Genomic DNA, 27,484 nt, shown 5'->3' with positions numbered 1-27,484 from the left:
TGTGACCACTTACATGAGAATTAATTAAAATACAGTTCCTCAGTCACACTAGCCACATTTCAAGTACTTCATTACCACATGTGGCTCATGGCTACCATGTTGGACAGCACAGATATAGAGCATTTCCATCAATGCAAAAAATTCTACTGGACAGAGTTGGTCCATACCTTAAGGGGGTAGGCCTAAGGCTGAAATCTAGCCTATTATTAAGGGTGGGAGACAGGGCAGTTGGGTTTCCCCAATACTGTCATCATTAAAATGGAACCAATTCTAGACCAGGTACTTGGCCATCCCCCACCTTGTTAAAAAATAAATAAAAAAAAATAAGTACATGGGCCTTGGCCTCCAGGACCGCCCTACTTTCCCCTATGCTCTCTAAATTCACATTTCTCCAGCACTAGCATTTGGGTAATGAAATGTTATCCTTCTTGGTCACGTAGCATACATAATTTAACTTATTCTGAACATGATAATCACTGTTTCTGTGGCCAAATAGAAATCAATGTTGCCAAGCTTAAGAACAATAAACAGATAAATATACAAATGTTTACCTCTTTTAAGCTTTCTTTGCAAAGAGGACAATATGGTGTATGATCTAAACAACGCTCAAGGCAATTCTTACAGAATGAGTGTCCACAAGGGGTTGTTACTGGCTCAAAAAACAACCTGAAATCAACCAAAATACCTATTAGTTTTCACGTTAAACTATCCATTGGAAAAAGTGAACAATAATGGAACCATTATTTGGAAGGAGGGTCTAGTGGGCAGGAGAGGAAGAAGGGGCAGTGATAAATATAATTATACCCTCCTGAACCTTTTAAAAGTTTTCATCAACAGGGGTGCCCTGCCAAGGGCCTAAAGCTATACTGACTAATGGAACAGCCACTCACCACATGGGGCTACTGAGCACTGGAAATGTGGCTGGTCCAAGCTAAGAAGTACAATAAATGTAAAATACCAGATTTCAGAGACTATGTGCAAAAGAAATAACGTAAAATATTCACAATTATTAGTTGTATAGATTCTTATTTTATCATCACTTTAAACTGGCTTCTTAATATGCTTATAAAAGCCTTATTATGGAAAATTCATTAAAAAGAATAACCCAATAAACCTTACAGTTGAATCTTAAATATTAGGCTTAACACCATATGTAATAAACAATATAGAAAAAACTGATTTTACTTATATTCTAATTCTTTCCTGAAACATGATACTTCTGAATTTCCTAGAAGTATTGTTAGATATATAGGTACTTGAGAAGTCATCTGGCCTCCTGCCCTCACCTCACGGATGAAGAAGCCAAGGCTCAGAGGTAGGGGACCTGCTTGGAACTCGGCTAATTCCCACCAGCCTGATGTGGCCTGCACCAGGTCTCCTGACTCTCCATGCACTGTTCCCTTGACTCCACAACAACTTAAGTGGAAAATGTTCTTTCAAAGCTATTAGTCTTCTAGAATTACAAGCATTCTGCATAATGGAAATCTTTATCCAATTCTACTTAAAAAGGATTTTATAGTTAAGATACAAAAACAAGACAGAATCATATACACACAACATGTTGTTAGAATTTTGACCCAAATCTGAAACCATGGATATATCTATATTTCAATAATATGTGTAACTTCTATAGTACTTCCCAATTTCCTAGACACTTTTTTATATTTAAGTCACGTGATTCTTACACCACCTGCAACGTAGGCTATGCAAATACTGACCCCACTTTCTAAGTAGGAAAAATCCAAATAGTGTTCAGAGATTAAGTTATTTGTCCAAGGTGTGCAAGGTATTTCTATCTTTTGATTTAGTCCAGTATTCTGTCACTGTACAACACCTATTAGAGTAGATTACCTTTATCTACTCTGTATTTTAATTAATATAAAATATTCATCATTTATAAAACTTTATGTACTTACCTCATGCAGAGAGAACACTCAAAATCTGAGACATCAATTAATTCTTCTGGGATGTGACCAGAAGTTAATGAAAATGTACAGACTTCATTGTGAGTTTCTATTAAAACAAAAAGACAGGACTATCTTTAGGAAAAAGTTTAAAGACCATTCTAAATAAGTAAATGTGTTCTCTATGACTTTAGTGACATTTTTACCTCCTTGTTTTTTAAGCTTATTTCTTCCATCTTCATCTACAATCACATCCTGGTCTAAAAGAGACAACTTTCTTTTCAGCAGAGCACCTTTTTCTTGAACAGAGAGTAAAGGTTCTGAGGACACTCTTTTTAAACAGTCCTCTCTGGCAGGCATTTCTGTTGAATGTATAGCCTGTGCTGACCAAGCACGGTTTAGGCTTCCTCTGATAAGCTCCGACGTGACCTCTGGTACTTCTTCGTTCTACAAAAATATAATAAACAAGGGTAACTGTATTTCTTCACAATTCTTTATTGCTCTCACCAAGAATCAACTGAAATTCCAATGTCTCATAAGGTTCATTTTACTGTTCAATTGAGAACACCAACTTTTAATTCTAAAACCCTGATAAATAAATGACTTTTGCCAGTAATTATGTAGCCCTAGAGGTCAACCTGATATGTTACAATGAGGTTTATGCAGTTATGCTAATATACTTGAGGCAACTAAAATAAATACCGTGTTCTACATTTTCCACAAGACAAAGTTTTCTGATATGCAGGGTGAACTAAAATTGTGATTAATGAACAAATATTTTACATAAAAGTTTAGTGCAAAATAAAAGGCTACAGACAAAATCTAATTAAGACAATGCTTAATAGGTATAAGACTGTTGAATCACAGACCTGTACCTCTGAAACAAATAATACATTATATGTTAAAAAAAAAAAAAAAGAAGAAGATAGCAGGAGGGGAAGAATGAAGGGGGGGAAATCAGAGGGGGAGACGAACCATGAGAGACTATGGACTCTGAAAAACAAACCGAGGGTTCTAGAGGGGAGGGGGGTGGGGGGATGGGTTAGCCTGGTGATGGGTATTAAAGAGGGCACGTTCTGCATGGAGCACTGGGTGTTATACGCAAACAATGAATCATGGAACCCTACATCAAAAACTAATGATGTAATGTATGGTGATTAACATAATAAAAAAAAAATCACTAGCAAAAAAAAAAAAAAAAAAGTGCCTAAATAGATTCTAGTACTCCAAACGAAGAAAGTGAAAATCTTAATGTGTAAAGAAACAGATGCACTAAACCCATGAAAATCTTTTCTCACCCCTTACCTGCTCTGGACTAAGCTCACTGGCAGAGTGAGACTCTTCCGTTACTGAAGGAAAACCAAAATGTTTGTTTTTACTACATGGCAAAGAGCTCCAGGAAGAGTCCTTCAGGCCTTCTTTTAAGTTCTCAGGTGATAATAAATCACATAAAATCTGTAAGAGAAATATTATAAAAGTAATGGAAAATATAAAATATTTGGTTATTGATAATTTAATATAAAGTTATCTAATATTTACGAAATTTTAGAAAATTCATAGCATTGTTTTTAATGAGCAGAGGAAGAAGACATTAAGTAATAAGCAGAACTGCCAAATCATCCCAAAAGTCTTGTAATACCAAGGTGTGCCTTAAATGGGGGTCAGATCACCTCAAAGAACTAATTCAAAAGGCAGGCATCGGAGCAGCTAGATCACTAGCCCAAGAAGGTACCCAAGATAAAAACTGACTTTTTAATGAAGGATTGTAAAAAGAAGAGCTCTTAAGAAAAGTAGAAAATATTTACCTCTGACCTTTAGTGAGTCCTATCCTGTCAAAATGGTTCACAGTTCCCCCCTCGCCACAAAGTATACTCTAAGGCTGGACTTAGAGTGTTTAAGTGAACTAAAGAACTTGTCTAACTACAAAACTCTTAGAATTCCACCTGTTTATACTGAATTTAGCTTCTCACTGAACAAGGAACCTGCATGGGCAGGTACCACTGCCCAGCTCTGGGATGGGAGCACCGTATGGCAGCTGTCCCATATAGCGGGGATTAACTTGGAAGGCAGCTACTGTATTACAATTTCTGGGTGCTTCTATCAGGAATACACCTACACATCTAAACTCTCAAAAAAAAAAAAAAAAACCCACAAAAAACCAATAACAACAACAAAAAAAAACAGTAGGTTAAGTTAGGGGAAGAACCTGGCTAGAAGGAAATGAGACAGACTCAAATGGTTTTGATTATCAAATAAGCTGTATTAAATGAACAGCAGAGCATTTCTTAAAGTCTAAATTCAGAAGTTTGGTTTTTCAGTTGTACTATCTCTCAAACTCACAAAAACGAGATTACTCGTGAATCATTACAATGTAAATAAAAAGGAGATACATTCAATGTAAATAAAAGTGCGTATCTGGTAGGAGCTCAAGCAACACCCCCTGTAATGAACATTTTAAAATTTGTGTGTTTTTACATTTCTCCTGGTTTAAAAAAAAGTATTGAACACTCAAGTACTCTAGAACCCAGCAGATCCAGTAGGTATTTACCAAAGAGATAGGAAAACATGTCCACAAAATGACTTGTACAAGAATGTTAGTTCACAGCAGCAACTGGTAATGACCCAAATGAAAATCACTACTAATACCATAAATTGTGGTATGTTTCTACAATGGAATGCTCAGTGAACAATAAAATAAAGACTTTCTGGATGTATCTCAAAACTATTATGTTCTGCAAAAAAAAAGCCAGACATAAGAGTACATGTTGTGGGATTTCACTTGCATGAAGTTCTAGAATAGGCAAAACTACTCTATGGTAATAAAAATCTAAACAGTAGTTGCCTCTGGGAGGGATATAGGGGATTTGCTGAAAAGGGGATGACTGACCTTTCTAGCATGATGGAAATATTCTACATCTTGACTGGGGTGCTGTTACATGGATGTATAATTTCCAAAACACTGGACTGTAAAATCCAGGCATTATATGTAAAATATACCACAATTTACAAACAGCATATTGGGAGAAAAATACTTTAAAGCATCAGCTGTTTTACATTCACCTAACCTTATTAAAGGTCAATTTTTAAATATTTACAGAAATGTAAGGATATTTAGTAGCACAGAAAATGCAAAATTATAAGCCCTTAAAAAGTCTGCCGTGTCCCCAGGGAGATACCACTAAGAAATATAAAACAGAATACACACAATAGTGAACAATTTTTTGTTAAATCAATGGGCTAGAATGTATATGCAAACAAATCTCATGGAGGATATACTGATGTTAGCTGTATTGATGAGGCACTGGGGATCTGAGAAAATTTTCAAAGTTCTCATACTTCAAAGTGCACAAGAATCTCCCTGGGTGCTTATAAAACTAGGCCAAATTCCAGAGATTCTAATTCCAACAGTCTTTGGTGAAGTCTAGGAATCTTTACACTTACCAAGCACCCAAGGTGATTCTGACAAAAAGCCACAATATAAAAAACACTATAAAGGTGATAAATAACAGTCATGTTTTTTGGATATTGAGGACAGCATCATGACGGCATTGCAATTATATCAGGGTAGATTTTCCAAAAAATTTTTTCAAAGACTCTAGTCTTTCCAGATGTTCTGCGAATATGTTTGACAAAAGCTGAATGCTACTCTCATGTTAGCATAGCAAAACCTCTGAGAACTTCTGAAGAAACCTGTTTAACTTGGTTTAACCCAATGTTCCCCAAAGTCATTTAGACAGAGAACTCCTCCCTTTTTTCTTTAACACCTACTAACACACTACAAAACAAACTCTGGAAAGTGATATATGGATTACTGAGAAAATTAAGGCAGAACAACTTGGGGCAATACTATGACCAACCATGAAAATAAGCAAAACTTAGACTGGAACTTAAAAGCAAAATGCAGGCCAATAAAAATTCCTGAGTTGGGGTCCCAAAATGAGAACAGAAAGGGCCAGAAAACTTCCCTAACCTAGGGAAGAAAACAGAATTTCCAGGTCCAAGATGCACAGAGTTCCAAAGAAGATGAATCCAAAGAGATCCACACCAACACACATTATAATGGAAAGAGAAAAATTTCAAGACAGAATCCTAAAAGCAGCAAAAGAAAAAACTTACTATATGAAATGGAAACCCCATAGGCCATCAGATTTATCACCAGAAACTTTGCAGGCCAGAAGAAAGTGGCATGACCTATTCAAAGGGCTGAAAGGAAAAAACTTCCATCCAAGAATTCTCTACCCAGCAAGACTGTCATTCAGAACTGAAAAAAAGATTAAGAGTGTTCTAGACAAGCAAAGTCTAATGGAATACATCAGCACTATACTGGCCCTACAAGACATGTTAAAGGGACTTCTCTGAACTGAGAAGTGGAACTAATTAATAAGAAGAAAATATATCAAAGTAAACATCTCAGTGGAAAATATACAGTAAAGGTAAGTAGATCAATCACTTATAAAGCAAGTATGAAAGTTAAAAGACAAAAATTGTAAAATTAACTAAAACTACAATAATTGGTTAAGAGATGCATAAAATAAAGAGATGTCCAAGGTGACATTTAAAATATAAAAGGTGAGGGGGGTAGAAAAAAATGTAAAGTTTTGGAATGTGTTCAAATTTAAGTTGTTATCAACTCAAACAGACCATTACATACAAAGGAAGTTATATGTGAACCTTATGGTGACCACAAAGCAAAAACTGACAGTAAATATGCAAAATGAGAAAATAATCTAAGCATAACACTAAAGAAAGCCATAAAACCACAAGCTAATAGAGAAAGAGAAGAAAGGAAGAGAGAGGAATGATGAAAACAGACAAAAAATAATTAACAAAATGGCAATATACGCATACCTATCAAGATTTACTCTAAATGCAAATAGACCACACTCTCCAATCAAAAGACGCAGGGTGGCTGAACAGATAAGAAAATAAGATCCATCTATATGCTGCCTACCAGAGACTCACTTCACAAGTAAGGACACACACACTCTGAGAGTTAATGGATGGAAAAAGATGTTCCAAGCAAATGGAAATGAAAAGAAAGCTGGTATTGCTATATGCATAACAGACAAAATAGACTTTAAAACGAGGACTTCAGTAATAGAGAAGGGCATTACATAATGATAAACAAGATCCAACAAGAAAACATAATATTTATAAATATATATACACCCAACATAGGAGCACCAAGATATATAAAGCAAATAAAATGTACCTAAAGGGAAAAACTGACAGTAGTACAATAATAATGAAGGACTTTACCACTCCATTTACATCAATGGATAGATCATCCTGACAGAAAATTAACAAGGAACCATTGGACTTAAACGACACAGTAGACCAGATAAACTTAACAGATATATACAGAACACTGCATCCAAATTGCAACTAAACATTTCAAGTGCACATGGAACATTTTCCAGAATAGATCACGTTAGGCCACAAAACAAGCCTCACGTTAAAGAATACTGAAATCATATCAAGCATCTTCTCCAACCACAATGGTATGAAACTAACGATTACTTACAAGGAGAAGAAAAAAAAACCCCCAAATGTAGAGATTAAACAACATGCTACTGAACAACAAATGGGCCATCAAATAAATCAAATAAGAAATTTAAAAAAAAAATAGCTAGAGACAAATGAAAACAGAAGTACAATGTACTAGAATCTTTGGGATGCAGCAAAAGATGTTCTAAGGGGTCTACCTCAAGAAATAAAAAAAATCTCAAACAATCTAACTTTATACCTAAAGAAACTAGAAAAAAGAAAAAACAAAGCCAACGTCCTAGAAGAAAGGAAATAATAAAGATCACAGCAGAAATAAATGAAATACAGACAAAAAGAGGGAAGATCAAAGAACTAAGAGCTGGGTCATTGAACACATTAATAAAACTGACAAATGTCAAGACTAAAAAGAAAAACAAGGGCTCTTGCATTAGAGAGAAATAGAAAATTTGGACAGACCAATTCCTAGCAATGAATTGAATCAGTAATTAAAAACCTCCCAACAAACGAAAGTCCAGGAGCAGATGGCTTCATAGAGGAATTCTAACCAAACATTTAACTAAGCGTTAATATCTATTCTCAACTATTCCAAAAAACCGAAAGGAAGGACAGATTCCAAATTCATTCTATGAAGTCAGCATTATCCTGACACCAAAACCAGATGAAGACAATACAAAAAAAGAAAATTATAGGCCAGTATCTCTGATGAACACAGATGCAAAAATCCTCAACAAAATACTAGCAAACAGGATCCAACAGCATGTTAAAAAAATCATTCATCATGACCAAATGGGATTGATTTCTTGGATGCAAGGGTGGTTCAATACTTACAAATCAATCAATGTGATATATCACATCAATAGGAGAAAGGATAAAAACCATATCATTTTAATAGAGGCAGAAAAAGCATTTGACAAGGTAGAACATCTATTCATGATAAAACCTCTTAAAGTAGGTTTAGAGGGAACATACCTCAACATAATAAAGGCCATATATGAAAAACCCATAGGCAACATCATACTCAGTCGTGAAAAACTGAGAGCTTTCCACCTAAGATCAGGAACAAGACAAGAATGTCTACTCTCACTACTTTTATGCAACTTAGTCCTGGAAGTCCTAGCCAAAAGCATCCAAATTGGTAAGGAGGAATTAAAATTCATTATTTGCAGGACTTAATACTCTGTATAGAAAACCATAGACTCCACCAAAAAACTACTAGAACTGATAAATGAATTCAATAAAGTTGCAAGATACAAAACCAATGTGTAGCAATCTGTTGTACTTCTATACACTAATAATGAAGCAGCAGAAGGAAATTAGGAAAACAATCCCATTTACAACTGCACCAAAAACAATAAGGTACCAGGAATAAACCTAACCAAAGAGGTGAAAGACCTATATTGTGAAAACTATAAAACTATGAAACTAAAGATGACACAAAGAAATGGAAAGACATTCCATGCTCATTGACTGGCAGAACAAACGTTAAGATGTCTGTACTATCCAAAACAATCTATAGACTTAATGCAATCCCTACCAAGATACTAACACCATTTTTCACAGAACTGGAAACAATCCTAAAATCTGCGTGGAACCACAAAAGACCCCAAAGAGCCAAAGCAATTTTGAAAAAGAAAAGCAAAGCTAGAGGCATTGCAATCCCAGAATTCCAAGTATATTACAATGTTGTCGTAATCAAAACAGTATAGTACTGGTACAAAAACAGACACATAGATTAATGGAGCATAATAGAAAACCCAGAAAGAAACTCATGATTATATGGTCAATCAATCTTCAACAAAGCAGGAAAGAATATCCAATAGGAAAGTCTCTTCAACAAATGGTACTGGGAAAACTAGTCAGCTACGTGCAAAAGAATGAAACTGGACCACTTCCCCCCCCACCCTTTCTTACACCATACATAAAATTAAATTCCAAAATGGATTAAAAACCTAAATGTGAGACCTAAAACTGTAAAAATCCTAAAAGACAGCACTGGCAATGATGTCTTTGACACTGGTCATAGCAACATTTTTCTAGGTAGGTCTCCTGAGGCAAGGGAAACAAAAGCAAAAATAAACTATTAGGACTACATCAAAATAAGAACCTTCTGCACAGTGAAAGAAACCACCAACAAAACAAAAGACATCCTGCTGAATGGGAGAAGATATTTGCAAATAATACACCAACAAGAGGTTAATATCCAAAATATGTAAAGAATTTATACAACTCACCACCCCCCAAAAATAATCCAAATAAAATGGGCACAGCACATATATAGACCTTTCTCCAAAGAAGACATAGAGATGGCCAACAGATTCATGAAAAGGTGCTCAACATCACTAATCATCAGGGAAATGCAAATCAAAACCACAATGAGATATCACCTCACACCTGTCAAATGGCTAAAATCAAAAACATAAGAAATAAAAGGTGTTGACCAGGATGTGAAGAAAAAGAAACACTTATGCACTATGGGAGGAATGCAAACTGGTGCAGCCACTGTGAAAAACTTTGTGGAGTTCCCTCAAAAAACTAAAAAGAGAAATACCATATGATCCAGTAATTCCACTACTGGGTATTTACCCAAAGAAAACAAAAAAAACACTAATTCGAAAAGATATATGCACGCTATGTTTATTGCAGCAATATTCACAATAGCCAAACTATGGAAGCAACAGACGAATGGATAAAGAAGAGGCGTATATACACAATGGAATATTACTCAGCCATAAAAAAGAATGAAATCTTGCCATTTGCAACAACATGGACGGATCTAGAGGATATAATGCTAAATGAAATAAGTCAGTCACAGAAAGATAAATACCACACGATTTCACTCATATGTGGAATTTAAAGAACAAAACAAATGAACAAAGAAAAAAAGAAACAAAAACAGACTCTTAAATATAGAGAATGGATTACTGCCAGAGGGGAAGTGGGTGGGAGGATGGGTGAAATAGATGAAGGGATTAAGAATACATGTAAAATGGTAAGCACTGAGTAATGTATAGAACTGTTGAATCACTACTATAGTGTACATGTGAAACTAATATAACACTGTATGTCAATTATACTAAAAAAAAGGTAAAAAAAAAAAAAACCCTGTCAAATAAAAAAAAAAGAGAGAGCTCTGATAAAATCAGAAATGAAATGTTATGACACCACCAAAATATAAAGGATTATAAGACACTACTACAATTATATGCCAACAAACTGGACAACCTATAAGAAATAAATTCATAGAAACATACAGTCCTCTAAAACTGAATCATGAAGAAACAGAAAACCTGAATAGATCAATTACTAGTGAGAAGACTGAATGAGTAATCAAAAACCTCCCAACAAACGGAAGTCCAGGACCAGATGGCTTACTGGTGAGTTCTATTAAACATTCAAAGATTTAATACCTATCCTTCTCAACTCTTCCAAAAAATTGAAGAAGAAATACTCCCAAAATCATTTTGAGGCCAGCAAGCCGACAAGAAACCACAGAAAAAGAAAATTACAGGCCATTATCAGTGACTAACATTAATGCAAAAATCCTCAACAAATTATTAGAAAACCAAATTTAAAAATATAGCAAAAGTTCATACATGATGATCAAATGGGATTTATTCCAGGGATGCTCACAGAGTGGAGGAACTACTATTGTTAAAATGTCCATACTCCCCAAAGCAATCTACAGATTCAATGTAATCCCTATCAAAATCCCAATGGTATTTTTCCATAGAACTAGACCAAATAATTCTAAAATTGTAGAAAATCACAAAAGATCCCAAATACCCAAAGCAATCTTGAGAAAGGAGAACAATTCTGATTTCAAACTACAGAACAAAGCTATAGTAATCAAAACAGTATGATAATGGAAAATGCACACATGCATCAATGAACCAGAACTGTAAACCCAGAATTAAACCTACACATACATAGACAATGAATTTACAACAAAGGAGCCAAGAACATACAATGGAGAAATAAGTCTCTTCAATAAATGGTGCTGGGAAAGCTGGATAGCCACATGCAAAAAAATGAAACTAGACCAGTATCTTTCACCATACACAGAAATGAACTCAAATGGATTAAAGACTTGAATATAAGACCTGAAACCATAAAATTCCTAGAAGAAAACATAGGTGGTAAGCTCCTAAATATGGGTTTTAGCAGTATTTTTGTGAATCTGACTCCAAAGGCAAGGAAAAGAGCAATAATAAACAAATGGGATTGCATCAAACTAAAAAGCTTCTGCACAGCAAAAGAAATCATCACCAAAACAAAAAGGCAACCTATTGAACGGGAGATTTTTGCAAATCATGTACCTGGTAAGGGATTAATATCCAAGATATATAAAGAACTCCTACAACTCAACAACAAAAAAACCTAGTTAAAAAGTGGGTAGAGGATCTGAATAGACATTTTTTCCAAAGAAGACATACTGATGGCCAACAGTAACATAACAGGACGCTCAACATCACTAATCAGGGAAATACAAATCTAAAACACAATGAGGTATCATCTCACAATGGTTAGAACGGCTATTATCAAAAAGACAAGAAATAACAAGGCTTGGAGAGGATGTGGAGAAAAGTGGACCCTGTACTGTTCTTGGTAAAGCCACTATGGAAAATGGTATGGAGATTCCTCAACAAATTAAGAACAGAGCTATATTGTGCAGCTCTTCCACTTCTGGGTATTTATCTTCAGAATGCAAATACACTGATTTCTTGAAAAGACGTGTGCATTTCTATGTTCAGTGCAGCATTATTTACAATAGCTGAGAAATGGAAACAACCTAAATGTCCATCTATGGTTGAATGAATAAAGATATGGTATACATATACAATGGACTACCACTTAGCCCAGGAAAAAAAAAGTTATCTTGCTATTTGTGACAACATGAATGGACCAGGAAGGTATTATGCTAAGTGAAATAAATCAGATGGAAAAAGATAAACATGGTATGATTTCATTCATACGTGGAAGCTAAGACAAAAACAAAAAAGAAATGAACAAACAAAACAAAAACTCACAGAACAGATTGGTGGTTAGCAAAGAGGAAGGGGGTTGGGTGAAACGGGAGAAGAGAGCACCTGTATGGTGACGGATGGCAAATAGCCTTTTAGTGGTGATCTCTTATAATGTTATAAGTGGAAACTTATATAATGTTATATACCAGTTTTGCTTTAATTAAAAAAAAAATTTCTGAGCAGGAATATCATGGTAACAGTTAAGGATGATTAGTTTGGCTCCAAACAAACTAGTAGGAAACACCTAAATTTAAGCAAAAATAACACATTTAAATATCTGCAAATGAAATCTTTTGCTTTCAGTAAAAACTCTATACACTAAGTATATGACCCCAAAAACCCACTTGTCAAATTGCTACTAAATTTGACTCACTGGACTCCTTATGTTCTTACCCCAAGTTTCTAATTAGCATTTTTAAAAAGACCTGTGTCTTAGACCTGCCTTCAACTATTATAATTGGTAAACCGATTACCTTTTCTACTTCTAGCTTTGCAGGCGCAAAATCCTCATCAAGGGCTAAGCACTGAAGAAACAGCTGTAAGGCATCACCTAAAAAACCAGCATCCTGGAGTACTTTTCCTTTCCTGAAGTAGACCTTCAATGAAAGCACAAATACACAACTTTTTACTGATAGAATTATTTTTGAAAAATCAGTATCAAGAAAAAAAATGGTTTGCTTAGAAATGTGCATTTTGAAACTCTGAATGACTCTGAGAAGCCTAAGACATTTCAAAGGTATATTTACACACTTCCCTGGAGAAGCACTTATGGAAAAATGACTCAAAACCTTATTTCTAATTATATCACTTCAGTATTAAATCTAGAGTCTTTCTTTTTTAACAGTTTTAAAATTGTCCATACAGATCATTTTCTGTCTTATTCTTAATATACATTTGCCTTGTACTAACCAGTCAAGTCAGCATGGGATTTTGTATCATTTTTCATATTAATTTATAATTTTTAGAGCATCCTTACTATATTGTCCTCAAAGGCATGGTTTCAAATGGGGAAAAAGTCATACAAAATAGTAACTTCAAGCTTAAAGAACATATATGGGACATGAACTGATTTGCCTTGGCAATTTGATAAAAAATTAGTAAACTGATTACATATATTTGCCTCAAGTCTTTTTTAAAAGCGCATGGGCAAGGCAACCTCCCTTGTCCCCATTTACTGTATTAAATCACTGCCTCATCTAGTCCCCATTTTCCAGCTTCTGAAGGACCTCCTCTTTTTCCATCAGTATACCTCCTCCATCAATTTTCAGTTTGGATCCAGTGGGACTAGTTGTATCTCTTTGAGGAAATTTTGCATACTCAAGTCTCTTATTTTTTTTTTCTCTCTGTGCCTTAAATTCAGATTGTTCTTTAGTTAGGAAACAAAGGCTTCTTATGATTTAAAAATTGTTAGATAGCCATCCACTCAAAATACTAACCCTAGATTTCTAGAACTCTATATATTTTATTTAAAGAGTCAAGAAATCTATTTTGTTAAAACTTATAACCATAACTGAAATGCATGTCCCCTACAGGTGAAATTTTTAAATGCAGGTTAATGTAAAACAGTAACTTTACCTCAGGCCAGTTTGGCAGTTGAAAGAGAACCGCATTTAAATCTTCTATGGCTGCTTTAAACTCCTGGAGACCAGCATATGATTCCGCTCGGTAAATTTTTAGAGTCACATCACTGGGCTCTGAAACAAATATTTTATAAAGGTTTATTTTTAAAATATTATTGTCCAACCCACAAAATACATACTAGATTAGGAGCTGACTTTGTGATTCCAGCTAATAACCACCAAAGTAGAGTATAGGGGCAACCCACTTACATGTTGAATTTTATCTAGAAGTTTTATCGTAAGACTATATGTGGATAATTTTAGCACAGGAAATGATGGTTTTTAAGTACTGGACGTATTTTGTAATACGAATAATCACCTCTAAGAAAACAAGTGTTTTCTTAAAATAGGGAGGGCATTCTATACAGATTTGAAAAGCAGGTCTTAGATGTTTAGAAGATTTGCTTCTTTATGGTAAATCTTAATTTTTTGCATACCTTAATTTCTAAATCCTCACTTATAAACAACCATACATGCAACTAGTGCACACTGAATTTCCACACTAACAAAGACTGACCAAGGCTCAAACTTAGGAGGGTATACAAGGGTCCTGATTCTGGAGGAAATGGGTTGACAATTTAAGAGATCAAAATTTTAATTCCTGCCATTAGCACAAATGGTATTGGATCATCCCCAAACAGATTTAATTTCGAATGTTTCTGAGAAAAAGCTTTGTTGATAATTTGACTACCATCCTCTACATCTGCACTTGAGAAACCAAATTAGTATCCAATGGCATTCAGAATTTGTTAGCTGGTATCACCTGTAATACTACCATCAATTGTTACAGGTACGTAGATTCTAAATCTGAAGCCTAAGCCAAAAACTAATTTTCAGCACATCTACAGACAAATTAATCTGACTCTTCTTTTAAAGCTATTCATCTTTGAAGCCTTCAAAAATATATGCTTATGAAATAAAGCATTCATTGTGAAAAGGGTATAAAGACCCATAATGCCTCATTTAAAAAAAAAAAACTGTAATAAAACTCCTCAATAGCTTCCCGGTTTACTACTTTTTAAATGATGGCTTTCCTACAGATAACTCTCAACAATGAGACTGGCCTTTTTCAGCTGATGCTTAAGAACTGGAACCATATTTTTCCTTCGAACTTATACCAATGAAAATGTTCAAAAGAAGAATGAAATATTTCAAGAAAATATTTCATGCTTCCTAAATAAAAAAGACATCTAGAATATTTTGTCTTTTGTTTCTTAAAGTAATATAATTGGAAACCGTTATCTCTGAATAAAAACACATGGAAACTGAAAGTTCAATATGATTCATCAATCAAGAATGAAGAGTCCTGACACAAAACTTGACCTGTAGGTGTTCAAAAGATTTTATTTTATCCCTGTCTTTGAGGAGCTTACAATCCAATTAGAAAATTTTATTTTATTGTGAAATTGGATCATGTAATCTTGATTTGACGAAAACAACTGGAGTTCAGAAAATTGAGAGCAGTGCGTGCCAAAATAGGCCAAGAATGAGTAGTCAATGCAAAAGCATCAAAAAACACTGACCAATTAAGGACTGCTCACCCAGAGCTGGGGTGCTTCCAACAGCATCCTTGAGCCCCCCTGCTTTGCATCTCAGAGAGAGGGAGTTCACTGTTGCAGCAAGCAGCCCTTTCCATTCTTGGTTCCCTTAGGGGCTTTTTTTTCATTTCAAATTTTTTCTTTTACAGCAGGTTCCCATTGCATCACACTTGATGCCTTGCACATTCAAAACTTTTGACTATCAAACCCTTTTATCAATGCTTTTACTACTCATTAGAGGTTCTTTGGGTTAACACTGAAGCCAGTATACGAGAACACCAATGTCATTGACAACACCCAGCCAACGTATCACACTTCTCCACTCTGACCAAAGTGAAAAAACACTGTTTCCCCTCTCCTCTCAACACAAAAACACTCAGGCTCTTGAGATTCCCTAAAGGCGGGCCTAAGAAGTTAGTATATATTAGAAGAGAAAAGGTACACATAAAATTACAAGAGGGCTAGATTTTAAAAGTCTTGCTCCCCAATTCTTCATAGGTAACATTTTTATTAAGAACTTCAAATGTTAATGGAAATGACTTTATAAGGGGGAAAAGAAAACCTCTTCAAGCGAGTTGAAAATTCCTAAAGCTTCTTAAGAGATTAGGGTCACCCCACCCACTTATTTTAAACCCTTAATTCTAAAAAAGAGCCAAATGCACTATTTAAGACCGTTGAATCGTCAAAGCATAGTGTCTGCCCTCCATGTAAACTTCTGCAAAAGGCAATTGTAAACCATCCCCCTATCCCCAAAAAAAACAAAACCCAAAAAACAACTATCAGCCCAGGTGTGTTAGTAACTCAAGTTTGAAGAGTCAACAAATGTTTCCAGTATGTTCTCTACGTGGCCTTGAGGACCCTGGAGTGAACAAGTCACGTCACTGAGCATGCTATCAGGCCATTACTGCGGGTACCCTAGTGCCTGGCACATTACAGACCCAATGTGTTGAAAAAGTGAAGAAATACAAAGATGTGGTTTGGGCTAATTGTACTAAAAGCATGATTTAACTCCCAGATCTTTATCTTCAGTTCTGAGCTTTTCAACCTGCCTTCAGATTCACCAAATTTATAACTGCCTGCTATAATTTCCTCAAACTCAGTACACTTCCATTACAAAAAAAAAGTCTTGGGGTGCCTGGGTGGCTCAGTAGGTTAACTGTCTGCCTTTGGCTCAGGTCATGATCCCAGGATCCTGGGATGGAGCCCCCCGCTTCTCCCTCTCCCTCTGCCCCTCCCCCTGCTTGTACTCTCTCTGTCAAATGAATAAAATCTTAAAAAAAAAAAAAGTCTTTTTATTGTATTCTCTACTAGTAACACCTCTGACTTCCCAAATTCAATCTCCAACTTCGTCAATTTTACTTCCTATATTTCTCAAATCTGTCCCTGCTCTTTTCCAATCTTAACTGCTAACAGCCTTAGTTAAAGGGTCCAGATCCAAATTTCTAAGATTTTTTCAATAGCTTGCTAACTGCTCTCCCTGCCTCCTGTCTTACCCTACCTATATCCTCACCATCCAGAAGATCAGATAGGTATTTTAGCACAACATACAAATTCTCACACACCTGGCTCCTGACCCTCTCTCCAGCCTCACTTCCTATCATTATCAACCTCCCACTTTAGGCTCCAGTAATACCTAACCTCACCCCGCCCCTCGTCTACCATTCTATTTCATGCCTCCTTCCTTTGCTCACAGAACTCCCTCCTTGTCAGAGCTCTACTTCAATACCCCACCTCCCCTTGGTCTGGGGAACTATTTCTCATCCAACAGGACTCAGCTCAGCAATCTCTTCTCAAGATGCTTTCTTCTGAGACTACCCTCACTTGGCACATCATTAAGGATCAAGAGCAGGAACTCTGAGGTCACACTGCCTGGGTTCAACTTCTGGCCCCTCCACTTACTTACTGTGCCTGGGGCCAAAAGGCCAAACACCTCTGTACCTGTTTCCTCAGCTACAAAATTGAGGGTGTTTCCTAAAATTTATTTTTATTTAAGAAACACCACTTATTATGATTTGCAACCTTCAGAACAATCCTACGTGGGTCTAGCACTGTCCACAGCTTCCCAGATAAGGAGGCTGAGCACAGAGAGTTTAAGTAACTTGCCCAATATCCAAAAGCTAGGAAGTGATGGATTCAAGATTCTCCCTCGGGTGGTCTGCCTCCAGAGTCCTTGCTGTTCACCTCTGCAAATAACAGTATTTACCTCACAGGATTACTCAAGAGTAATATATGCAAACAGCTCAGAACAGGGCTTGGTACATTGTAAATGTTGGCTCTTATGATTGTGTTCATTCACTGGATATGCACTGCCTTCAGTCTAAAATCTGTTTTTGAGCTCCTTCCATTATTTCCTGTCTTTGTGTCTTCAAATCCTGGCTTTGCTAAATGTTTGGTGAGCAAGGAGAAATTCATTAAAATCTGTCCCCTATGCTCAATTCATGCTCCCATTTTCTCTTCTCTTAGACCCAGTAATACTGCCATTTGTCAGACAAATAAAAACTGAGATAAAATTCTGCTTCACATTTTGAGGAAACCAGGTCTTAAGCTGCCAAGGCATTTCATGGGCTGAGGAGAGTTCTCCAGAATCCCAATTACTCATCTTTGTTCCAATCCTAAGGTTGTTTCCTTAGCTCATCTTCAAGAAACTTTCAGATTATAAAAGTTATGTTTATGTATAAAACTTGAAAAACCTACAATATTAAGAAACACCTTTTTCCCACCATAAAGAAATAACCAGTGTTGGCATATAACCTATACATTTTTCCTACGGGTGTAGGTTACATTTTTCATTTTATAGTTTTATGAACTCTATCCCATAGATAGTTTATAAACTTCTTTTTGGTCAATGTAATTAAATCCACATGGTTTTTAATGGTTGCAAAATATCCTACCATATTCACAATCTATTTAAAAATACACTACTCAGCAGTTTTTACTTCCAATGTTTGCTAATATAAAAAGTACTACAGGGACCCCTGGGTGGCTCAGCTGGTTGATCGTCAGACTCTTAATTTCCACTCAGGTCATGATTTCAGGGTCCTGGGATGGAGCCCAGGCTTGGGCTCCACACTCAGCGGGGAGTGTGCTTGAAATTCTCTCCCTCTGCCCCTCCCCATTTGTGTGTTCTCTCTCTAAAATAAATAAATCTTTTTAAAAAAAAAAAAAAAAGGGTACTACAATGAACATCTCCCTGTATGCCTTTACATATCTGTTTATTTCCTTAGTCACTGTCTATAAAGTTGAATGGCTGTGTAGAAAATTATACATACAAAGTTTCAATACATTTTGCTAGATCTCCTTTTATAAAAACTTATTGTACACAGCAAAAGAAACAGTCAACAAAACCAAAAGACAACCGACAGAATGGGAGAAGATATTTGCAAATGACATATCAGATAAAGGGCTAGTATCCAAAATCTATGAAGAACTTCTTAAACTCAACACCCAAAGAACAAATGATCCAATCAAGAAATGGGCAGAAGACATGAACAGACATTTTTCCAAAGAAGACCTCCAAATGGCCAACAGATACATGAAAAAGTGCTCAACATTGCTCAGCATCAGGGAAATCCAAATCAAAACCTCAGTGAGATACCACCTCACACCAGTCAGAATGGCTAAAATTAACAAGTCAGGAAACGACAAATGTTGGCTGGGATGTGGAGAAAGGGGAACCCTCCTACACTGTTGGTGGGAATGCAAGCTGGTGCAGCCGCTCTGGAATACAGTATGGAGGTTCCTCAAAAAGTTGAAAATAGAGCTACCATACAATCCAGCAATTTCACTACTGGGTATTTACCCCAAAGATACAAATGTAGGGGTCCGAAGGTATATGTGCACCCCGATGTTTATAGCAGCAATGTCCACAATAGCCAAACTGTGGAAAGAACCAAGATGTCCATCGACAGATGAATGGATAAAGATGATGTGGTGTATATACACAATGGAATACTATGCAGCCATCAAAAGGAATGAAATCTTGCCGTTTGCAACGACGTGGATGGGACTGGAGGGTATTATGCTGAGTGAAATAAGTCAAACAGAGAAAGACATGTATCATATGACCTCACTGATATGAGGAATTCTTAATCTCAGGAAACAAACTGAGGCTTGCTGGAGTGGTGGGGGGTGGGAGGGATGGGGTGGCTGGGTGATAGACATTGGGGAGGGTATGTGCTAAGGTGAGCGCTGTGAATTGTGTAAGACTGTTGAATCACAGACCTGTACCTCTGAAACAAATAATACATTATATGTTAAAAAAAAAAAGAAGGGCGCCTGGGTGGCTCAGATGGTTAAGTGTCTGCCTTCGGCTCAGGTCATGATCCCAGGGTCCTGGGATCGAGTCCCACATCGGGCTCCCTGCTCCTTGGGAGCCTGCTTCTCCCTCTGCCTCTCTCTCTCTCTCTCTCTGTCTCTCATGAATAAATAAATAAAAATTAAAAAAAAAAAAAAAGAAGATAGCAGGAAGGGAAAAATGAAGGGGGGGAATCGAAGGGGGAGACGAACCATGAGAGACTATGGGCTCTGAGAAACAAACTGAGGGTTCTAGAGGGGAGGGAGGTGGGGTGATGGGTTAGCCTGGTGATGGGTATTAAGGAGGGCACATACTGCATGGAGCACTGGGTGTTATATGCAAACAATGAATCATGGAACACTACATCAAAAAAAAAAAACAACTAATGACGTATGGTGATTAACATAAAATTTAAAAAAAACAAAAAAAAACTTATGGTACACTCCCACAAGCTGTGTATTTTTGTCCTAGAAAAATTAAAAAAGTCATTGTTTTAATGTACATTTCTTCAGTAAGTCTAACCTTTAAAACTATCTATTGGCTAGATTGTTTATGCATAAGAATAAACATTCCACATTCATAATCTTTTACTCGTTCTTCTGAGTGTCTTTTTCTTAGATTTATATGTTGACCTATTTCAACAATCTCAGTGGCTAACCAAAATGCCAAATTTCTTTGCTTCTATTACTTTTTCAAGCTCAGTATGGTAGGGCTTGGTTATCATAGTTAAACCAAAAGCTGCCCGGGTGGCTAAGTGGGTTAAGCGGCCAACTCCCTTGATTTCGGATCATGATCTCAGGGTCCTGAAATCAAGCCCCCACCCGGGCTCTGTGCTCAGCGAGGAGTCTGCTTGGGATTCTCTCTCACCCTCTCCCTTTGTTTCTGCCCCTTCCTCCCACCTCATGCTCTCTGTCTCTCTAAAATAAAACAAATCGTTAAATTAAAAGCTGCCAATTGACAAGTTATTAGTGATTGATTAATAAAGTCCAGGAATAGTAGTTTGGCATACTTAAGATCATAACCATTGGATTTAGAACATCTGGGTTTATATCCCAGTTTGGACAGTTTACCTTACTCTCTAAATCTCAGTATCCTCACCTATACAATGCTGGTAACACCTACATCTTAAGACTATTGTGAAGACTACACAGACAATGCGTGTTGACAGTTAACACAATGCCTGGCACACAAATACTCAATAAATAATAGGTATTGTTAATATTACAAAATATTTCAAAATAAGCTGAATAGCAATGAGATTAGCTCTCGATACAAGGTATTAGAAATAGTACTTTTTTGGGAACCTGGGTGGCTCAGTCGTTAAGCGTCTGCCTTCGACTCAGGTCATGATCCCAGGGTCCTGGGATCGAGTCCCACATCGGGCTCCTTGCTCGCCGGGGAGCCTGCTGCTCCCCCTCCTTGTGCTCTCTCTCTCTGACAAATAAATAAATAAAATCTTTAAAAAAAAAAAAAAAGAAATAGTACTTTTTCTTTTACCCAAATAAACCTTTGCCAGGTGAGAAACATCTTTAGGGATTGGTAGTGCAGACTGGATAAAAGGAGGGGAAAGGAAAAAAAAAAAAAAAAAGACTGATAGCATCCTACAAGGGGTGGGGTGGGAATGTGAACAGAAGCTTTTGTCTTACATTTTAGAGTCTGTCATTCACCTTCTACAGTTAAACATCGTAACAATTTTGAAAAATATCTTTACAATGCAAGGCACAGAATACTATATAAATTCATTTAAATTTTCACTTGAATGTATCTAAGCCTCTTAGAAATATTCCACTAAATAGAAAAACCAATTCTGAATACACCAAAGGTTAATATATAAATAACTAAAAATCTAAGATAACAGAGTTTTGGTAAATTTTGCATTGTTTGATGGATAAAGAACAGATTAAAAAAACATGGAAATTATTTAAAACAGAGCACTTAATATTTACATAACCCGTTTTCCCATCTTCTATATCAATAAGAATATGCCATTGTAACTAATCTTTGTAGTGACCCTGATGCATTGCAAAAATCCTTAAAATGACTTCTGAATTAAAGAAAAGGTGAATTAGACATTTACTGCATACAGGCTCCATTTGTTAGAGGTCAATTAAGCAATAAGCCCCTTTTCTCTTCAATAAATGCCAATTTGCTGCAATTTTAAAAGAAATAAAAAAAATACAAACTCTATAAGGACAGGGTCTTTATTTTGTCCACTTCTGTATTTCCAGCACCTAAAACATGCCATGTATGTAGTAAGAACTCAGTAAATACCTGCTGAATAAGAATACGTGAGATTTATGATTTATATGCTAATTTTAAAAATCAATTTGAGTCTCAGAAGCAATATCCACATACCTGGTGCTTCTGCTTTCAGTTCTAACTTGGTTATTTACTTGCCTTAAGAAAGGCACTTAAAATTCTTGGAGCTCTCTTCTTCAATCTGTGAGTTAGGAATGCTAAAGTTGCCCTCCTACCTCACATGATCTTTCGTAAGGATCAGTTAAGATAATGGAAAGGAAAATATTTTGTGAACTACTAAACACCATATTAAGTGTCATTGCTAACTGTTTCAAGTGTTTTACAGATTAAGTTAGGCCTTATGAAATTTACTGATTAAACAAATTTAAATCTCTTCACATTAACCTAGTTAAGATATTAAACACCTTTACGTTTTCTTCAAGTGTATTCAGATTTACCTATAATTTGACTCATCTTTTTATAACTAAAGCCTTTCAGGATCTGTATTTTATTGATGGATGCTAAAATGTTACTACTAATTCACATATATAGGCTAGAATCAGGATTTAACCCTCACTCTGGTAACATTATTAATGTGGGAGAGAGAAAAGGACAGGACTTGACATCATAAAATTTAAATTTTAGCTAAATCATCTTCTAGTTGTAGCACAACTTTTACATTTAAAAAATATTTTTTTAAAGATTTTATCTGAGAGAGAGAGCAAGAGACTGAGAGAGAGCACGAGCAGGGGGAGGAAGAAGGGCAGAGGGAGAAGCAGACTCCCAATTCCCCAATTCGGGGCTGGATCACAGGACCCTGAGCTCAAGGCCTGAGCAGAAGGCAGATGCTCAACCGACTGAGCCACCCAGGCACCCCTAAAATTTTTTTAATTAATATTTGTTAGGCATTTATTCTGTCAGGCACCATTCAAAGCATTTTACATCTCAATTCTCCTAACAGCCCTAGGTAGTTGTTACTACTGTTATCTATGAGTTGAGTTATCATCTATCTACGAGATACTATTCTCGCTTTTCAAATAAGGAAACCAAAACAAAAAGGTTAGACAACAGGCCCAAGGTCAGAGAGTAAGTGGAGGGCTGTGCTGGGACTCAAGCCCAGGCCAAGAGCTGCCAAGGTTCACAGCTTTAACCACTAGGCCACACAGCCCCTCCACTGCCAACTGCCTCAATTTCCTTCCCAGGTAAGGGTACTCCACAGGATTCTTTGTGAGGATCAAAGGATATATAAACATTTTTTTAAATGCTTGATAATAGGCAAGAACTATATGATTAATACTAAAGACAAAAATTTACAAGTATTTTAAATAAACTGTTCTCCCCCCTTATGACCTTTATTTTATTTTATTTTTTAAACCAGTTCAAACTGTAAAGTACAATGTTCTTTTGTCTTCTTTTGGGAGGGAGGGGTGTATATGGGGAGGAGGCAAGTCAGTGTAAAAATTCATTAAAAATAAAAGGAAAATAGCATAGCAAAGTGGGATCATTTCAACAGGCTCTTAAGTATAAAGATCTAACACAGAAAAGACTTTTACATAATAGCCCTGAACTAAAGGGACAGAAAGTTATGAAACATCTGAGTTAATACCAAAAAATCAATAGATTAAATGTTATCTAAATATATTTCAATTCGACAGAAACTTATGTAATCTCAGTGGGAAACTTCTGATTTTGGAAAAGGTTTTCAAGGTTTCCTTTCTTGTCAACAGGGATAAATTTGGATGGGTGTGGGCTAACTGCAGACTAGATTATCTTTTTCTAGTTAATAGTATTTAGTTTTTCATGATAAGAATTCTACAAAGAAATTGTAGTGAAGGTGTTTTTTCATTATCAACAATGAAAAGTATCATTAGTAACTCCAACTGTACAATCTTAAACACATTTCAAACGCCTATCTAGTTAACTAGCTGACTCTGAAAAAGTTAAAGCCTAGCTACAGATTTATAACTCTACTAAACGTTTTTATTTACCCCTATAAATTGTTAGAACACTTCATATCTGTACTTTACCAACTATAATTTGTTAACTCTAAGATTTTTTTTTTCCCTCCTATGTTGCACTAAAAATTTATGGGATGAAAAAAGTTATCCTTGTTACTAACATTCAGACACATTTTTGAGAATGGAATTAATGATTTTTGAAAGACCTCAGAAGAGGGAAAAATAGGCTAATGAGGTGAAAGATGACTTGAGTTCTAGTCCCACAAAAGTAAGATATAAGTAGCTGAATAGGCAAAATTCCTATGTGCTGACTATGCAGATTGTCTTTAAAAAAGGCGAGTAGATACAGGTTTTTTTGTTAAAAATAATATCCTCAATCCAAGGCCCCAAATCTTCCTTAATTAAAAGATTACTGGTTATAGAACATTAAGCCAGACCTTAAATTAGTAAATGTGCTCACTGTTCTGTAGATTAAGACCTGAATTCTTATTAAGTGCCTAATTTAATTCTTACAGAGTGCAGTATTTAATACTGCATAGTGCTATCAATAAGTTTCAGCCTTTATTTAATACTAGCGACAAAGAAAACTTCCCTGGAAATTTGTCAAACATTTTCAATGGATGAGCTATAAAGCCAGGGCCAACCCCAGTGCAACATTTAGGAGAAATGGAGGATGTAATGTTGCCTCTACAACCAGCTACCTGTGTGACTGTAGGCAAGTCATGTCACTGCCCTAGCTTCTGCTTCATTTTTTAAATGAGGACCATGGCCTAGATGGTCTGCACTTCCTCAAACTTTATTTACCCAGAAAGGCGGAGCTGTCTGTATCAGAATTTCGTATTCCAACTAGTTCTCTTTTGTTCAGGGTCTACCATTCTACTCCATTTTATAACTGCCTACACTTCCCATAAAGATACTGAAAGATATGAAAATATGCCAAGTTTATGTTTTGAACTCTAAAGGTATTAAATAATATACTATCACTAGTTCAAAATGACTAAGCACTTAGGATAAAGGACCCACAAAAAGAGTTTCAGTTACAGTTCATCAATTTACCTAATACCGATTTATATTTTAGATGTCTTTCTCCGGCATTATTTCCGCCGGCATTACTTATGCCAATAAAGACTCCAATCTGGAAATATGCTTAATTTAACACAAGATTTAACAATGACACTATTGACATTTTGGGCCTGATAACTGTGTGGGCGGCTGTCCGGCGCACTCTCCGATGTTCAGCAGCATCCCTAGCCTCTACCCATGAGATGTACCAGCACTACTCCCACAAGGGGTGGCAACCAAAAAGGTCTCCAGGGATTACCAGATACTGCTCTAGATAATGTCCTCTGGGGGGTAAAATCCCCCCGGGGTGGGGGAACCACCGATTTAAAGAACTCTTCCTTTTCCCTAGGTAAGTCTGGCTGTGTCCCCTAAAACCACCTTAAGAGTGCTAACCTAGGCTAGGAAGCCGAAGCTGCTTCCGAAGAAACAGACAAAAGATCTAAAAGGCTTTTCCCCACAGCCTGATCAAGAGTGGAAAGGCAAACAAACGTGTCAAAGAACTCATCTGAGACTACCTCTTCATCTTGACCGTGAACTAGGGGTATTCGAAAAGTAAGCACACGTGTGTTTACGAAATAAGTATGGTCTGGGAATAGATAGGTAAACCATCAAGAGGAACCAGTGCTGCAGACATTTTCAGGTAAGCCTGGACACCCCCGGGTAGCTCCGACACCCGCCCCAAGCCCAGTGGCCGGCGGGGCCTCCCGGAGCTGGGTGCGGGCGCGGAGCTCCCGCCACGCCCACCGGACGTCACCCGTTACACAACCCCCCCCCCCACCCAGCTTATGCAATTCTGCCCTCCCGCGGCTTCCAATTGCCCCAGTGACTTTTGTGGGGTACGACGGTAAACGTTGCACGCCTAGCCTCGGCTGGAGAGATCCTCTCCCCGCCCCGGCTGTCGTTTGCCCGCGGCGGACTCGGCCCGGCCCGGCCTGGCCGGCCAATTACAGGAAAGAGCGCGGCAGGAAGCGAGCGGCCGCTCCGGCTTGCCCAACTTCCACCCCATCCCGCGCTCCGGCGGCCTGGCCCCGACCACCCGCTCCGCTCGGGACGCTCCCTCCTGACCGCAAGGCCGCAGCTGAGGGAACCCCGAGCTTGTGCGCCCCTCCCCGCGCCGCGTCACAGTCGGCTCCGAAGGCGATCCCCATTGTGACCGAAGCACCCCGGGGCGCCGCCCCCTCCCACACCCTCCAGGACCCCGAAACCCTACAAGCGGGAGCGAGGCGGCCTCGGGGAGGCAGAAAAAGGCCCCCTGGGGTGCAGACGAGCTCCGGGTAGCCGGCCCGTCGGGAAAAGGAGGGTGGGGTCGCCCGGGCCCACGCCGCATCCCCGCGCGGTCACCTGCTCGCAGCGCCTCGCAGGCGGCGGCCAGGGCCTCCCGGTAGCGCCCCTGGTGCAGCAGTTCCCCGAGCCGGCCGGCCGCGCGGGCTCGCTCCCGCTGGCCCGGGAACCACTTCTCGGCCAGGTGGTTGAGGACGACGCTGGTTCTGAAGCCCGAGGCGGCGATGGCGGCGGCCAGAGGCGGCGGCCGCGGAGTGGTGCCCTCAGCATCAGTGGCGGCGGCGGGCGGCAGCCGGTCCCGGCAGAGGCGGCAGCGGGCACGGAGCTCTCTCCGCAGGCAGCGACGGCAGTAGCTGTGGCCACAGGGCACGGTCACCGGCTCGCTCAGGAAGCCCCGGCAGCCCAGGCAGCTGAGCAGCCCGCCCTCACCGGGGTCCGCGCCCGCTGCCAGGGTCGCGCTCCAGCCCAGCCCGTGGCGGAGCCGGTAGTTGAGCACCAGGCAGTCCACCAGGGTGCCGAGGCACTCGGGCCTGACCGGGGCCCCGCGGCGTAGCGCCGCCGCGTACGCCTCCAGCGCTCCCTTCAGGTGGCCGCCCAGCGCCAGCAGCTCGCCGCGGTGGAGCAGCAGCTCCCAGCGCTCCGACTCCGCCGCCGCGCGCTCCAGCCGGTCGCCGCTGCCGCCGCCCACTTCCCAAAACCGGCCCCGGCTCCGCGGCGTGGGGGCCATCTCCCGGCTCCCTCCTGAGGAGCTCCTCGCCACGTCCGGAGAAGACATGGCCCGCGGAGGGCTGCTGCTCCGCCGCCGCCCGCCGCCACGGTCGCGGAGTCTCCGGGGCGCGCGGCTCCGCACGCGGCCCGCGAGCTGGGGGGCGTGGCGCGCGGACACAGCGGGGCGGCGCGCGCCCGGGAAGCCCCGGGGGCGGGGCCTGGCGGGCGCGGGGCGGGGCGGAGCTTCGCTGAAGCGCCCGGGACTCCCCCGCACGGCCTGCGCCCCGGGTCCCGGAGGAGCCTACCGCCGGGCCCCGCCCCTTCCGAAACCCCTTCTGGGGAGGAACCCG

At 38.7% G+C, this 27,484-nt stretch overlaps 1 protein-coding gene across 2 annotated transcripts in view; it reads right to left on the bottom strand.

The window, feature by feature from the left end:
* LONRF1 (LON peptidase N-terminal domain and ring finger 1) overlaps positions 1 to 27,279 on the bottom strand; it is a 38,795-nt gene extending 11,516 nt beyond the window's left edge. The window contains exons 1-7 of one of the 2 annotated variants that reach the window (XM_021694193.2): positions 26,487 to 27,279; positions 14,012 to 14,130; positions 12,910 to 13,032; positions 3,210 to 3,359; positions 2,111 to 2,351; positions 1,917 to 2,013; positions 552 to 666 (exon numbers count right to left, since the gene is read on the bottom strand). In XM_021694193.2, the coding sequence (XP_021549868.1) occupies positions 552 to 666; positions 1,917 to 2,013; positions 2,111 to 2,351; positions 3,210 to 3,359; positions 12,910 to 13,032; positions 14,012 to 14,130; positions 26,487 to 27,201 (1,560 nt within the window). In that variant the 5' untranslated portion in view covers positions 27,202 to 27,279. The remainder of the gene's footprint in view (positions 1 to 551; positions 667 to 1,916; positions 2,014 to 2,110; positions 2,352 to 3,209; positions 3,360 to 12,909; positions 13,033 to 14,011; positions 14,131 to 26,486) is intronic. The other variant, XM_044911865.1, reaches the window with a different exon arrangement.
* Between the last annotated feature and the right edge of the window lie 205 nt (positions 27,280 to 27,484).

Source organism: Neomonachus schauinslandi, chromosome 2 (genome assembly GCF_002201575.2).
Source record: "Neomonachus schauinslandi chromosome 2, ASM220157v2, whole genome shotgun sequence".
Taxonomy (NCBI): Eukaryota; Metazoa; Chordata; class Mammalia; order Carnivora; family Phocidae; genus Neomonachus; species Neomonachus schauinslandi.
Note: the sequence above shows the minus strand (reverse complement) of the source record. Positions and strands in the feature narration are given on the sequence as shown.